Raw genomic sequence first — 16005 nt, 5'->3', positions numbered from 1 at the left:
AGGCACAGGTGCAAATAATAACTGGGAACAAGGGAAAACAAAAGGGTCAAAAAGCACAATGGGGGCATCTAGTGACCAAAACCGGAACAGCCCTGGTCAAATCCTGACAGAGTGTTTATAGCCTTTTGAGTTAACACTTCATGACAGAGCTGTCCTTCATGACAACAGAACTTCAACAATGACTTTCATCATGAGCTTTGTGTGGATATTGATGTTCTTTATTCAAGGGAAGGTTTTACAATTTATAGGTGTAAAAATCACTTTCTTATTGAAATGTTTCATGTTAATGTTGCCTCAAATTGAGAAAATTTGACATTAGAGATTTACACGGACAAATGTTATCACATAAATAATGAGTTCTTAAATGTCTCTTTTTCAGAATCCAGAGGTCAGTAGACTGTGACTCAGACTCCTACAGAGGAAGCTGTTCTCCCAGGACAGACAGTCTCTCTGAACTGTAAAACCAGCAGTAATGTGTACACCGGTTGCTATATGAGGTCAACTGTGACATGTGACAATATGGTTAGAAAGCGATCATTGAGATCACATGACCATGATCATCATCATTATGGTTGTCTTAAAGTATGTATTATGGCCTGAAAGTGTATGTACAAGTTATTCAATGATTTGAAACACAATACCTGTCCATATATAAATCAAGATCTACAGAAGTAAAACAAAAGGTGTTATGACCTCAACATTACTTCAAAGTTACAATCACTTCAGCCCCCCAAAACAAGTCCTCATTTGGACCTCAACCAAATGTCTAATTTAAATGGATGTGATATTCTAACATTATAACTATTTTGATACATGATGCTGGACTCAGTCATGACACAACATTAGATACTACATACACTATCTAGCAGGGTTGGGGTCAATTCCAGTTAATTTCAGGAAGTACAGCAAAACTCAAATTCCGGGTCTCTTCAAAGCTTTTCAATGAGGAACAATTGGAGTTTTGAATTGGAGTTTGGGTTTGAGTTGACTGGAATTTAAATTAATTGACCCCAACCCTGCTATATATACTACACTACATACATACACTATCTACACCAGGTATTCCCAAACTGGGGTACACGCGCATTGCCGTCGGGGGTACGCCAAATAAAAAAGTGATTCACATTTTTTTAAACAATAATAATTGTTAATAAAAAAATTACATTTCTTTTCCTTCACATTTTCAAACACTCCATTTATATTTTCCAACAGGGCTGAGTTTTTTTTCCCCTCGCCTGAGTAGCCTCGTTTCATTGCCAAAAATAAAATGAAACCATCTAGTGTTCAGCGAAATAACAACACAATGTCAAATACAGGTAGCCTAGTCAAATAATTAACATCCAATCACATTAGCCGTTACTCTCCCTCGGGAATTCTACTAATGGTCCATATGTAGTCAAATGTAGCTGCTGCTCATGTTGGTATCTGTACTGATGGCTAAAAATCCATGACAGTGGAGTGGTAACGCCCGTGCAAGCAGTTGCTCCCGATGCTTCTTGGGTAAACTGCAACATCCAGCAAGAGGCTCTTGCTGCCAAGAGAATGCCTGACAGCTTGAAAGATGTTTTGGACACTACAGTGAAAATGGTTAACTTTGTTAAAAGCAAGGCCTCTGAACTCTAATGTATTTAATCAATATATCTCTCACGACTTCCGCCGAAATTGGCTCCCCTGCCTGTTCGGGCGGTGCTCGGCGGTCGTCGTCACCGTCCTACTAGCCGCTACCGATCCCTTTTTCGTTTGTCTGTTGGTTTTGTCTTATTAGTTTCACCTGTGGGTATTTTGGTTTAATTAGCTTCCCTATATGTAGTAGTTTGACCCGCCCTTGTTTTGTGCGGGATTGTCTTTGTTACGTGTGTACATATTCGGTCGTGGTGTATTTTATTTTCTATACTGGACACCCTGTGGTTTTGGGTTGTCTGGTATAGTGTCCTGCGCCCTGTGTTGTATTGGGCTTATCAGTTTGGCGTGCAATAGTAAAGCACTTTACTCCGTTACTCTCTCTCTGCGTCTGATTCCTGCACACACACCTAGTCCCGCGTGACAATATCAGTCCCCACTCAGCACTCATATATGAAACAATGTCTGTGATTACATAGCTATCAGGTTTCTACATCACATCACACAACATTTATTAATAAAGTCTGACTGTCCAGGAAGATGATTTACATACAAGACGCTTTGCATAGACAGCACATGCTTCAGTGCTCTGGGAGTGTTTATAACCCTGTGAGTTTAACACTTCATGACAGAGCGGTCCTTCATGACAACAGAACTTCAACAATGACTTTTACCATGAGCTTTTTGTGGATATTGATGTTCTTCATTCAGGGTAAGATTGTACAACTTAAAGCTCTTAAAAAACGACTTTCTTATCAAAATATGTAGTCTTAATATTGTCTCTACCTTGATAGAATTAGATAAATGTAAATGTACACAAAAACATGTTTGAAATGAAATTCTCCTAAATGTCTCTGTTTCAGAATCCAGGGGACAGTACACTCAGACTCCAAAAGTGAAAGCTGTTCTCCCAGAAAATACAGTTATTATAAACTGTAAAACCAGTGTGACTGTATCTAATGATTGTTTTGGTGATTACATCTGTATGGCCTGGTACAAACAGAAACCTGGAGGAGCTCCTAAACTCCTGATGCACTCTTCAAACCAACGTCTGTCTGAGATTCCATCTAAGTTCAGTGGCAGTGGATCTCATAGTGACTTTACTCTGACCATCAGTGGAATCCAGGCTGAAGATGCAGGAGATTACTACTGTCAGAGTTACCACAGTGGTCCAGTGTTCAAACAGTGATACAGAGCTGTACTAAAACCTCCCTCAGTCAGACTGCACAGTGACTGTACTGATACAGCTGGGACCTACTGCAGGTGCTGAGGGGGAAGAGACCGTGACATGGAACACTGATCAGTAGTGAAGTCAACTTTGAATAAGTTTAGAAAGCATCATTCAGAACATGTTCTCCATCGTCATTGTTACAAACCCCCTTTTCTGGTTATCCCCTTTTCCCACCAACAATAATACATCACAGTAGTACATACTCACATGATAACAGACAATATTTATCCACACAGTCTAGGGGGGGGGGACAAGACCCGTAACATACAGTGGGGCAAAAAAGTATTTAGTCAGCCACCAATTGTGCAAGTTCTCCCACTTAAAAAGATGAGCGAGGCCTGTAATTTTCATCATAGGTACACTTCAACTATGACAGACAAAATGAGGAAAAAAATCCTGAAAATCACATTGTAGGATTTTTAATGAATTTATTTGCAAATTATGGTGGAAAATAAGTATTTAAGTATACTGTAGATATAACTTTTCCCCAAAAGTATTTTATTATTTGCATATACTCAGTTATGGGAAAAGTACCTAATTGTCATACTTGAGTAAAAGTAAAGATACCTCAATAGAAGCATGTGTTTAGTGAGTCCGCCAGATCAGAGGCAGTAGGGATGACCAGGGATGTTCTCTTGATAAGTATGTCAATTAGACCATTGTCCTGTCCTGCTAATCATTCAACATTCAAATGTATGGTGTAAAAAGTACATAATTTTCTTTAGGAATGTAGTGAAGTAAAAGTAAAAGTAGTCAAAAATATGAATAGTGCAGTACAGATACCCCCAAAAAACTGCATAAGTAGTACTTGAAAGTATTTGAACTTAAGTTCTTTAAGTTCTCACCACTGCATATATTTATTTTGCTCAAACACTCCACACAATAGCCAAACCAGTCTCGTTCCTCAAAACTGACCAAGCGTCGTTACTGTATCTGACCACTAGAGGGGAGCAGAAAATAGCTGGTGCATCTCATGTTATAACTCAGTGATATTAGCTTTGGTATGTGACAGACAGCAGCTTTTTAGATGAGTGATTCGAGTGGTCTTCAAGCTAAGACAAACATGGAGAGAAGATAGACTATTGGAAAAATACACCCTGCACCCTGACAAGTACTAGAACTAGAGTTTTCTAGAGACAATTCCATATTGTACCTCATATATAGTCTTATATCTCTCTCTCTAACTTTAAGCATCAGCTGTCAGAGCAGTTTACAGATCACTGTACCTGTACACAGCCAATCTGTAAATAGCACACCCAACTACCTCATCCCCATCTGCACATCTATCACTCCAGTGTTAATGCTAAATTGTAATTATTTTGCCTCCATGGCTTATTTATTGCCTTACCTCCCTACTCTTCTGCATTTGCACACACTGTACATAGATTTTTCTATTGTGTTATTGACTGTACATTTGTTTATGTGTAACTCTGTGTTGTTGTTTTTGTCACACTGCTTTGCTTTATCTTGGCCAGGTCGCAGTTGTAAATGAGAACGAGAACTTGTTCTCAACTGGCCTACCTGGTTAAATAAAGGTGAAATAAATCAAATAAAAAAATATAGACAAGGGCAGTTTTAATTTACATTACACCAGTATATGGAACCGTATTGCATTGTGTGGTCATGTTAAACAATTTAGCCAAAGTGCATGTAACTGTTTATTTTTACCTTTATTTGACAGGGAGTCATGCTTGGGTTGGCAGGGTAGCCTAGTGGTTAGAGTGTTGGACTAGTAACCGGAAGGTTGCAAGTTCAAATTGCCAAGCTGACAAGGTACAAATCTGTCGTTCTGCCCCTGAACAGGCAGTTAACCCACTGTTCCTAGGCTGTCATTGAAAATAAGAATTTGTTCTTAACTGACTTGCCTAGTTAAATAAAGGTTCAAAAAAAGACCAAGGTCTATTTTACAGATTAGCCCTGTATACACATCAATACACATCCATTTCTATATTTATGTATTTTTGCTCTTCTGCTTCCCCTTTGGTGCCTGTCTTTCCTCCCACATGATCGGTGTCCTTTATCATAACATACCATCCTGCCTGCCTACATGGCCAGCCAGTGAACCAGCTTCAAACTCGTACAGTACAGTCAGACCTAAGATACTGTATCTCTGGTCAGACTTAGATCTAACCACAAGCTCCGTCAGGGGGCGCTAACGTTTTGTTTTTGTCAAGGGACACAACGGAACGGAACGAATTGAGTATACTGAGTATTCCGCTACATATTGACCAAAAGTTGTATCTTTCGTTGAAACTACGAATTTGGTCCTCAAACCTTTTTCACGTTCATTTAAAACATTTTAATTGAAGGGAAAGTGAAAGTGGCCTTGGTTTTCTTGAGCAGTCATGTTTGCTTCGGGAAGTTGGTATGATCCATCCATAGCTGTACTCGATCAAGCCACAATGAGACAGATATTTCACCAGATGTATATATGTGAAGCATCCGCTTGGCGTTTCCACTCACTACCAAATATGGTATAGTGAGAACAAGCCCAGTGGCCGGTAGTGGGAGAACATGGAACGAGATCGATTTTGGCCGAAATTCTGCACATTTTCTCATCGATGAAACATTTGATCTCAATACACTTTTCTGTTCCCAAAACTATCATCTTTTACGAATAGAGTGGACTACGTTTTGTAGACTTTACCCTTTGCCAAAATAAAAAACGCGTTGTTTAGAAGAAGTGACAAGGCGAATTGAGTTTTGCACACACGCACCTCGCCTAACGGAAATATGCAAATTAACCAGAACGCGCCAATTGGATCTGGCTAGCTCGTGCTTGGCTCTGCCCTCCTCCTTGCTTGTTCTGCCCACTAATGCCATTTTCCCCATTGGAAACGACAGCATGTGGTCTGTCCTAGTTATAAACAACACGGGAGACTTTTATTTTGAAGACTCATGAATTGTCGTCACACAATAAAATGTTTAACTAACGTTACCAGCCTCCAAATTAGCTAGCTACCCACCCAACGTTAACATACGGTCGTAGCAGCAGCTTGGTTTGCTGATGAAATGGATTCAAAAACGCAAGGTTTGTCATCTTTTCCTGAAAGGCTTCACCCAAAATGTATTTATGTTCAAGCTTAGATCAGGAATATGCGGGGCAGTATGTGAAATAATATTTGGTTAAATTTAGCTAACGTTAGGCATAGCTAACGTTAGGCATGCACTAACTGGGTAAAAGCCATAGTGGAGTCAACACCTGAAAATGTTGCGACATAAAAGGTCTGCGATTGCTACAGGGCATTTCCATCGAAATGGACCAATGCGCACCAACATGTTACGTTAATAGGAGCATATCAATTTCAGTGTCAAATGAAAGCTAAGAGTATATTTTGGGGAAATGAAGGCATGATAGATACATTTTTCAACCATTTTCTATCTTAAAAATGGGTCCTAAGTAAATACTTTGATTTCTGGATAAACTGAAGGGGTCTTAGAAAACATCTAGCCTACCAGGAAACTATTAGAAATGCATCAAAACACAATGTTGACGTAAAGACCCCTACCAACTAATGACAACATTTTTAGTTTTTAATTAATTATTTACCTTCTGTAAGTTTAAGAAATATTGCCTTGTAATTCCGTTACCAAAATTAATAAAAGTTCACTGAAGTAACAAGAAAATTGTTGACTTTAGTTATAGTGAGTTTACAGATTTGTGTTAATTAATTATTAAGTGATTTAAAACTTGTAATTCTATTACCAAATTGGTACGAAATTACACCAAAATCAGTAACAGAATTACTGCAACTGAATTGGCTACAATGGGAAATGTAATAGTCACAAAGCACAGTTGGGTCCCCTGCTACTGACCTCCACTGGCGTACTGTTATGTTCAGATAACAGTTTATTTAATTTTTGTTGTCTTAGAACCGTTATGACTCTGGGCAACACCTCTCCTTTCCTCACTCTCCAGTTAATGCCACCTCTCCCAGCTCTTACTGACACCTACCCTTGAGCCCCCTCTTTCCAGTTACTGTAACAAGCATCCTATCCCACTGAGCACCGACCAACACTGGACGTCCATGGACGTTGAAAAGTAGTTGATATTTGGTCAGTCCACCCTGACCTTGATGTTAATGTACACTGACGGACTGGATTGGAACAAATGGATAGAGAGTACAATGCTGAGTACTGTACAGTGAGTAGAGCACAGTACAATAGTGTACTGTACAGTGAGATGACTTCAGTACAATATAGAAAAGTAGAGTACAGTGTACTGTACTGAAATATTCTATACTTCACTGTACTCAACTCTATTCTACTGTGCTGTATTGATGTCCAAACTTGTAAAGGTTTACAGCGGAATTGCCCCTTCATCCATTTTCAGTCATTTTAAATGAGTTGTCTACGTATACCCATTTATTCTTGAAGAATATAACTTATACATGCCTCATGAACTTAGTTCAATTTAGCTACAGATTGTTACACCAGATAATGTAATTTAACCAAAGATGTTTTGGTATCCATTACTGGGAGTTACAGGATAGGTACTGTTGTGGGGTAGCACAGAGAATTTTCGACCAACCTTAGCTTGGCTATATGGTCTTCGTCCTGGATTTGTGGAAACCAGGAGTCTCATAAAATGTCTGTCTAGTTGCAAGGGTCTTTATTAATTTGATGGCTTAAGTTATGTTAACAAATTCCTCCCTTTTGTTTTCATGACAGGTCTCAATCTCCCTCTATCCTCCTTGTGTCTCCTGGTTCCACCAATACGCTTGATGTCAGCATCTATGTGGCAAGTGGCTGAGCAGCGTAATGTGATGCAGTATGGGAAGCTGGAGGAATTTGTGACTTTGGTGACAGAGATGGTCCCAGAGCTGCTGAGCTCCAGGCAGAGGACCCAACTCATCCTGGGACTGAGAGCAAGGGTGAGAGAGGTGGAAATGTTGAGGGTTGGGAGGGGAGGATGTAAAAGTGACACGTGGGATGAGATTCAGACCTTAATTCCTCATAAGCGCCTGGATCTTGAAGGCCAGGAATGTGGACAAAAGATTGTTCTTGTCACATTTTCATGATCAACTTCTGTTGTCATTGTCTTAAGACTTAATAGTTTGTGTCCCCTCTGTCTTTAAATTGTCAGCTATCTGCTCCCCTCACTACTCCCCCTATGAACATTTCTCCCCACCCCCTTAATGGTCACTTAACTTACCTGCTGTTCCCCCTATGGATATTTCACCCCCCCCCCCAAATTACTTTTACTCTGCCCCCATCCCAATTATACTGAACAAAAATATATGCGCAACATGCAATTTCTATTTCAGTCAATTGAAATAAATTAATGACTCCATAATCTATGGATTTCACATGAATGGGCAGGGCCGCAGGCATGGGTGAGCCTGGGAGGGCAAAGGCCCACCCACTTGGGAGCCAGGCCTAGCCAATCAGAATTAGGTTTTCCCCACAAAAAGTCTTTATTGCAGACAGAAATACTCCTCAGTTTCATCAGCTGTCCGGGTAGCTGGTTTCAGACGATCCCGCAGGTGAAGAAGCCAGGTGTGGAGGTCCTGTACTGGCGTGGTTACACATGATCTATGGTTGTGAGGCCAAATTCTCTAAATCAATGTTGGATGTGGCTTATGGTAGAGAAATTAACATTAAATTCTCTGGAAACAGCTTTGTTGGCCATTTCTGCAGTCAGCATGCCAATTGCGTGTTCCCTCAAGTTGACACATCTGTGGCATTTTGTTGTGTAACAAAACTACCCAATTTAGAGTGGCCTTTTATTGTCCCCATCACAAGATTAAACGGCATGTAATGATCATGCTGTTTATTCAGCTTCTTGATATGCCACACCAGTCAGGTGAATGAATTATCATGGTAAAGGAGAAATGCTCAATAATGGGATGTAAACAAATTTGTGCACAAAATATGAGAGAAATACGTTTTTTGTACGTATGGAACATTTCTGGGTTCTTTTATCTCCGCTCATGAAACATGGGACCAACAATACATATTGTGTTTGTTTTTGTTCAGTATACATTCATCACTGTTAGTTGTTAATATATATAATTGTACTTTTTTATTATAATTGTTATAGTTTTTATTTTGCTTGGTCCCCACACCCCCTCAATGGTAATTTAGTCTGCCTGCTGCTCCCCTATGGTCATTCCCCTTTTCCCCTCTACAGTCTTTACTCTGCCTCCACCCCAATGGACATTTTATTTATTCATCACTGCTACGGTTGTTATTATGTATATAGTTCTATTTCTATTGGGTTTTTTTTAATGATCATTTTCATTAATTTATTTCACTTAGTCCTGCATGTTGGAGCTCGGAGCCTAAGATTTTCTCTGAACCCTGCAATCACACCTGCAACCCTGTACATTAAACACTCTGACTCTGAATGTGTAATGTTTCCATTCCTGCATTTTAAAGTGTGCCTGCTATTTCAGCTGGTTCTTGAGTTGTGCTGTGGTAAAGAGGACATGGTGGACCATCAAGCCATCCAACGCCACTTGGATAGAATCCAGTCATGCACAGTAAAGCACAAAGCGGTAAGTTGTGTGCAATACACCACAGAGTATGTGGATTATGTTAAATCTCTATCACAACATTTATTTTTTGTAATTATAGTTCTTAACTTACTTTTTTGGGGTGTAATTACATGTTCAGAGAGAAAACAAGAAAGTGGAGGCATCAAAGTCTAACTTTGGGGAGCTGGTTCAAACCTTGCTGGAAGACCCAGCGAAGAGGGAACACTTTTTTCAGGTGAGATAATATCGAACATCTAACTTTTCACAGTTGGGTAGTTCTGTGTCATAATCAAGCAAAAGTGTTGGAAATGCCTGAAGAGCAAGCAGGCAGGCATGCATCTGAAATTAAATGTAATGCTCCCAAGCGTGTGTTGTGTGTCAAGTTGGGTACTATGACAAATATCAAGAATATTAGCGCAAATGGACAAAACAAATATTTTATTAAACTAATGTATTTTGCCGTTAACATGTTGTAGGCAAGACCATTCACCTCACTGTGTAATAGCTCTACATTTTCATTAAAGGAGGTGTTCCCAGTGCAGTACGGTACTAAGTATGACACAGCACTGCAGATTCTGGTGTGGGAGTTCTTCTCCAGATTGGAGGAGCTGCTGCCGGTGCCCAGCTTTACACAGGTACTGATATGACTGCATCTTCATCCTATCAATTCAAATGTTAAAAAAAATGTTGCGTTTACAGTTGTGAATGAGTGAATGAATGAAACCCCTTTAATAAATGGACTGAACATCAAGTTTCCAGTGGGTAGAAGTTTTCCTCTCTCACCCTCAGACAGCATCTTGTCTCAGCCTTGCATTCTCTGACCTGGAGGAGTGTGTTCAGTCTGTCTCTGACCCTGAGCACTTGAAGACACTGCTACAGCATCAAAGACACCTGGGACACCTTAACAGAGGTAGGTAGCCTTCAGGTTATCTATTTCCACTGGGGTAAATTCTTTGACCTTCATTAGATTTGATTGCATTTTCCACCAATGAAATGTGCTTTGTTTTGTTAAAGATGTCTTCACCTTCAATGTTGCACAAACTGTATTCACCTCCAAGGTATTAGTAAATAAAATTGGTTTGAATTCTCACTTTTTTTTTCCAGATAATTTGTTCTACGACAATGACACCATCCTGTCTGCTCTGTCCCTCACTTCCTTGGTAAACTCGAAACAAACTTCAGTGGAGGCTCGAGGTCATGACACTAGGAAGAAAGAACAGGAGGGTAGAGAAGAGTGGCGACCAGAAATCAGTTACAATGGAACTGATCAGGACGTTGAACGACTTGAAGAGGCTGGTGAATCCAGTTCTGGACAGCAGAAACCAGGATCATCACTACACGCTCGTCCAGTGGCCATAGATGGTAAGGACATTTGGAGCAGAGCACATTACATACCTCTGTGCACTGTTCATGGTGATTGCCAAACTGTGTTATTGATAACTAGTTGTTATTACTAGCTGGAACAATATTAAGTTAAGCGACAGTGCTTTTTCCATTAGACTAGTCAGGCTACTTTTATCTGCTGTTTCCGTTGTGGCTATAGCTACTCCACCAACAGAGCTTTATTTGAGCCGGATCCTGCCGGAACAGGAACATGTTGTCCCAGATCCGGTACCTCTCGTGGCATGAAACATCATTTTCACTGTTTGCTCTTATTAGAATTTCTACATTGCAATCAGTGTTAAGTCTGTTTGTTTGGGGGGGATATATTGGTACCCTAAAGCCAAGGATTTAATGGTTGAATTAAGTAAGACATTAATTCATATGACATGGATTCATTTTTAGCTCTAATTCTAGGTAACCAATGAGCAATTTAAGATTGTAGATTTTAACAAGTTACACAATTCAGTATTTCATAATATATTCCCTTCAGACCTGTGTTCAAATACTACTTGAAATCTTTGAAATATGTTTAGCGTTTGCTTTAGCCTACCTGGAGTGCCAGATGGGCGGGGTTTGCCGTTTTGTGACTACTCTATTGGTTCCATTGTGAAATTATTTAAAATAGTAGGCTATTTGAAGTTAAACCAGGTCTGCTTCTGTAACTGGTGGGGTAGTTGTTACTGTTGCCACCACAATTCCTAGAAGCCGACATGTTTAAAAATTTTACTACCACATTGTTGGGAAGTTGATGTGATGTAACAATGAGTTGACCTCTTAGAAAAACCCATCTGCTTGAGCTGCTATTTGTTGGTCTTCTTTGGGGGTGTATTTATTATGGATGAGTTGACTGTGGTCTGGCCACTGCATGCTGAAAATACCTATTATAATTGTCAGTCACCAGCTGAAATGGAGAACCATCTGGGAAGATGCTGTGTAATCAGTCACCACAATAGTTTTGGAGTACATTTACAATAATCGTTTGCTAGCTAGCCAGGGTTATGGCAGTTTGACAATATACTGTAACAGTAGTCCAGGGCCGGCTTGCCCTATATGCAGACCACGCACTACGCGTAGGGCCCCTGACTTTTAAAAAATGAAGGAAAACACTCCAAAATGGATGACCAATATTCAGTACATCTTATATTGCTTGTTCAGCTGAAGCACTATACTGTACATACGGTACATGTAGCAGACATGAGTCGGGCTCATGGTCTCGTGATGAGGTAGCCCTGCCTCACCCTCGGCCTTCGAGTATCCTCTTGGTCTCACTGTCAAGGTGTTGGTTTCTCCTGTGGGAGACCCGGGTTCAGATCCCGCCCGTGACACTAGCCGTACTCCTTTTACCTCGCTGTGAAATCAACATGCCCTTCCTGGTGTTCTCCTACCCCCACCAACAAGTTCAAAAAGGAGAAGGGCCTTATTTTTGCTCACCTTGTGGCAGGGGTTTAGAACATCACAGATCTTTAAAATCACATTTACACATTCATATTGTGTGCTTGGCACAATCCTACTTGGAGTGTGTCTTCAAGGAAAAGCATAGTAAACATACAAATTAACAAAAAGAAAGCTAAACAGCACAGGACTTCTGAAAACAAAAGTGATTTCTTTGGGATTTTGATTGCAGGAAATATACTAAAGCATTCTGAATACATTGGTGAGTGGTTCAATGTGTGAATTAGGGTTTGTTCTTCTAGGAGTTATCAAGGTAGTGGTTAGAGGGATGTCTGTCAAACACATTTTGCCTTTGGAATGTCTTCAATAAAGTCTCAAAATTCATTAAACAAAGGTTACTTTTTCTTCAATTTTTTTTTTTTTTTTTTTATTTTTTTTTTTTTACAAGGATTACCTTTTTTTGGAGTTCATTGCCTTGTCAACTACTATATACATATCAACAACAATCTGGGAAAAAAATGCTTAAAATAGCAGCACTGATTTTATATACTGGTAGCGAAGTGAACATTCAATTCTCTGGCCACAGCTCTGGTGGACATTCCTGCTGTCAGCATGCGAATTGCACGCTCCCTCAACTTGAGACATCTGAGGCATTGTTTTGTGTGACACAACTGCACATTTTAGTGACCTTTTATTGTCCCCAGCACAAGGTGCACCTGTGTAATGATCATGCTATTTAATCAGCTTCTTGATATGCCACCCCTGTCATGTGGATGGATTATCTTGGAGGATAATTGCTCACTAACAGGGATGTAAACAAATTTGTGCACAACATTTGAGAGAAATAAACGTTTTGTGTGTATGGAGAATCTTGGTACCATCTCATGAAAGATGGTACCAACACTTTACATATTGCGTTTATATTTTTGTTCAGTGTACTTCCATGTGCTTTTTACTTGCAGAACCGGATAGTGACATGCCCTCCCAGGTCTTCTCCTGCCCCCAGTGCCCATTCTCCCACAGGAGAGAGGTGAACCTTCAGCAGCACATCAGGAAGGAACATCTAACAGAGGACAGCAGGAACCTGGACTCTGGAGGAGCTGAAAACTCACTGCCGTCCAGTCAAACAATACAGAGACCCTCAATCAAGACAACCAAGAAGTACATCTGCTTTAAATGTGGAAAGGGTTTCAGAAGCCCGTCGGACCTGAAACGACATAAGGGTGTTCACACAGACATGCAGCCGTTCCATTGCAACCAGTGTGATAAAAGATTCAAAGCGAAGGGTAGTCTAAAACAGCACCAACGAGTTCACTCAGGAGAAAGGCCTTATGATTGCTCACATTGCGGCAGGGGGTTTAGGACATCGGATATCTTAAAATCTCATATACGCATTCATACTGGGGAGCGACCTTATGGGTGTACAATATGTGGGAAGAGATTTATTCAACGGCAAGTACTAACAAGACACATCAGGATGCACAGTGGAGAGAAACCATACTTGTGTAGCATTTGTGGAAAGACCTTTGCTTGCTCAGGGGAACTGATGGTACACTCAAGGATCCACACAGGAGAACGACCATATCATTGTGAACAATGTGGGAATACTTTTAGTCTAGCAAGTAAACTGAAAGTGCATCAGCGAAGTCATACAGGTGAACGCCCATACCCCTGTACACAGTGCCCCAAAGGCTTTTCCACCTCCACCAGACTAGTGAAACACATGCGAATTCATACTGGGGAGAGACCTTACCCATGTGTAAAGTGTGGCAAAAGATTCTCTGAAAGGGGAAACATGAGAATACATCAACGAATGCATGAAAAAGAGCGAAAAGGTCGCCAAATGTATTGAAAAACCATAAGCTGTTGAAATGTTCTTTGGAGATTCTGCTCTATATAGTTCTCTGCTACATTTTCAGGTGATTGTGACATGTTTGTAGATCTTCTAATTTGACACCACCTGGTATTGTGAAACTTCAGAGATGATTGGCAAAATTTGTGTTCTAAATATTGTAACCGTTCTGTAAAATGTTAGTTACGTCTGGTTATATGCAAACAGATTAGATTTTACCCTGAAATAATTTCCCGAGTTCAATGCTACCCAGTTGGAAAACTAACAATGGGCAGAAACACTATTATAAACCACATTTCTAATATAGCAGGGCATCTTAAACAATACCCTCAAATAAAAAGTGACATTGTACTTTTTCCTCCATATTTATAGTTTACACACCTGGCACCACCTCTGTTGTGTTGTTTCCTATAGACCCTAAATATATTTAGATTAATTGAACAATTGCTTAATTCTATTTAGCCTTTTTCCACTCGTTAACTTCACTATATACAGTGCCTTGGAAAGTATTCAGACCCCTTGACCTTTCCCACATTTTGTTAGGTTACAGCCTTATTCTAAAATGGATTGGTATCCATTTTAGAATAAGACCGTAATGTGGGAAAAGTAGAGGGGTCTGAATGCACTGTAGGTGATTTGGTGGTCAACACCAGATTCTATAAAATCACCATTATTGTACTAACTAAGCTGGCTAGTGATGTGTAGGGTCCAGTGATTTGTGGACATCTATCAGCTTTGCCTTTCTCCCAGTGGCATTTAATGCCTCCATGGAATTTACGGTGAGTTCCAAAAGTATTGGGACAGTTACACATGTTGTGTTGTTTTAGCTCTGTACTCCAGCACTTTCAATTTGGAGTGATACAATGACTATGAGGTTAAAGTGCAGACTGTCAGCTTTAATTTGAGGGTATTTACATTCATATCAGGTGAACTTTTTAGACATTGCAGCACGTTTTGTACATAGTACCCCCATTTAAGGGACCAAAAGTATTGGGACAAATTCACTTACACTGAGTGTATAAAACATGAAGGACCTGTTCCTAATATTGAGTTACTCTGGAGGAGCTGAGAACTCACTGCCATCCAATGAAACAGTAAAGAACTCCTCAGCCAAGACAACGAAGATGTACATCTGTGTTCCACCAAAGGGAACATGAAAGACCATAAACGTGTTCACACAGAGGAAAAGCTGTTTCATTGCGACCAGTGTGAGAAGAAATGTAAAAATCAAATGGTACTCTAATACTGCACCAAAGTGTCCACACAGGAGAAAGACCATATATTCTTTGCTCATGTTTTGGCAGGGGGTTTATGACATCTGGGACCTTTAACTTCCCTTATACTTACTCATACTGGGGAGAGACCATTCACCTGTTCTATATGTGGGAGGAGATTTATCCAACAGCAATTACTAACACACCACCTCAGGATGCATACAGGTGAGAAATCATACTTACTGTATGTAGCGTTTGTGGAAATACATTTTATTCCTCAGGGGCCTTGTTGGTACACTCATGAACACACATGGGTAAATGCCCCCACAGATGTCAACTTTGTGGGAAGATGTTTAGAATGTATTGGATACTCATGTTGCAGCGAAGGACTCACAGACGAGCTCCCATTCCCCTGCTCTCATTGTGAAAAACGCTTTATCTCAAAAGCGCCCTTAGATGACATGCTTATTCATACTGGAGAGAAACCTCATCCGTGTCTATGTGGGAGGCGGTTTAATTTGAGAATCCATAAATAAAACTCATAGTTCAGGTAGTTGTCTTGTTCGAACACAACATTTCTTCATAGATGTTCATTTTCAAACTCTGTTTGACTCTCAAAGCCTTTGTTAAGTTCTTGGTTGTTTTTCATTTAAATATGGACTCAACCACAATCTTGTATTTTTTGTAAATTGATGTGTCCATTGTTGAAAACCCTGGCCTGGAGAAATGGTCCATACAATCCAGGATCCTTGAGACGTCCCAAATCTGACGTTACCCCATTGCAGTTTACATTTAAAATGGTTACGGTAAGGGTTATGTAGGGGTTACGGTTTA

General features: G+C 40.1%; 1 protein-coding gene and 1 long non-coding RNA gene across 2 annotated transcripts; both read left to right on the top strand.

Moving 5' to 3' along the window:
* Positions 1-2256: 2256 nt before the first annotated feature.
* LOC115125950 (uncharacterized) lies at positions 2257-3428 on the top strand. The gene is made up of 2 exons (XR_010463550.1): positions 2257-2332; positions 2484-3428. It is a non-coding gene; the product is annotated as an uncharacterized LOC115125950 (long non-coding RNA).
* Positions 3429-5717: 2289 nt separating this feature from the next.
* Positions 5718-15724, top strand: LOC115125949 (zinc finger protein 239-like). Its single transcript, XM_029655539.2, has 8 exons — positions 5718-5882; positions 7523-7725; positions 9250-9351; positions 9470-9565; positions 9855-9965; positions 10120-10240; positions 10435-10692; positions 13068-15724. The coding sequence occupies exons 1-8, from the start codon at positions 5864-5866 to the stop codon at positions 13955-13957; spliced, it is 1800 nt and encodes a 599-aa protein (XP_029511399.1). The 5' UTR covers positions 5718-5863; the 3' UTR covers positions 13958-15724.
* The last annotated feature ends 281 nt before the right edge of the window (positions 15725-16005 follow it).

This window comes from Oncorhynchus nerka, unplaced genomic scaffold, assembly GCF_034236695.1.
Source record: "Oncorhynchus nerka isolate Pitt River unplaced genomic scaffold, Oner_Uvic_2.0 unplaced_scaffold_21___fragment_8___debris, whole genome shotgun sequence".
Taxonomy (NCBI): domain Eukaryota; kingdom Metazoa; phylum Chordata; class Actinopteri; order Salmoniformes; family Salmonidae; genus Oncorhynchus; species Oncorhynchus nerka.
The sequence above is the reverse complement of the archived record's forward strand: the minus strand, read 5'-3'. Positions and strand labels throughout refer to the sequence as shown.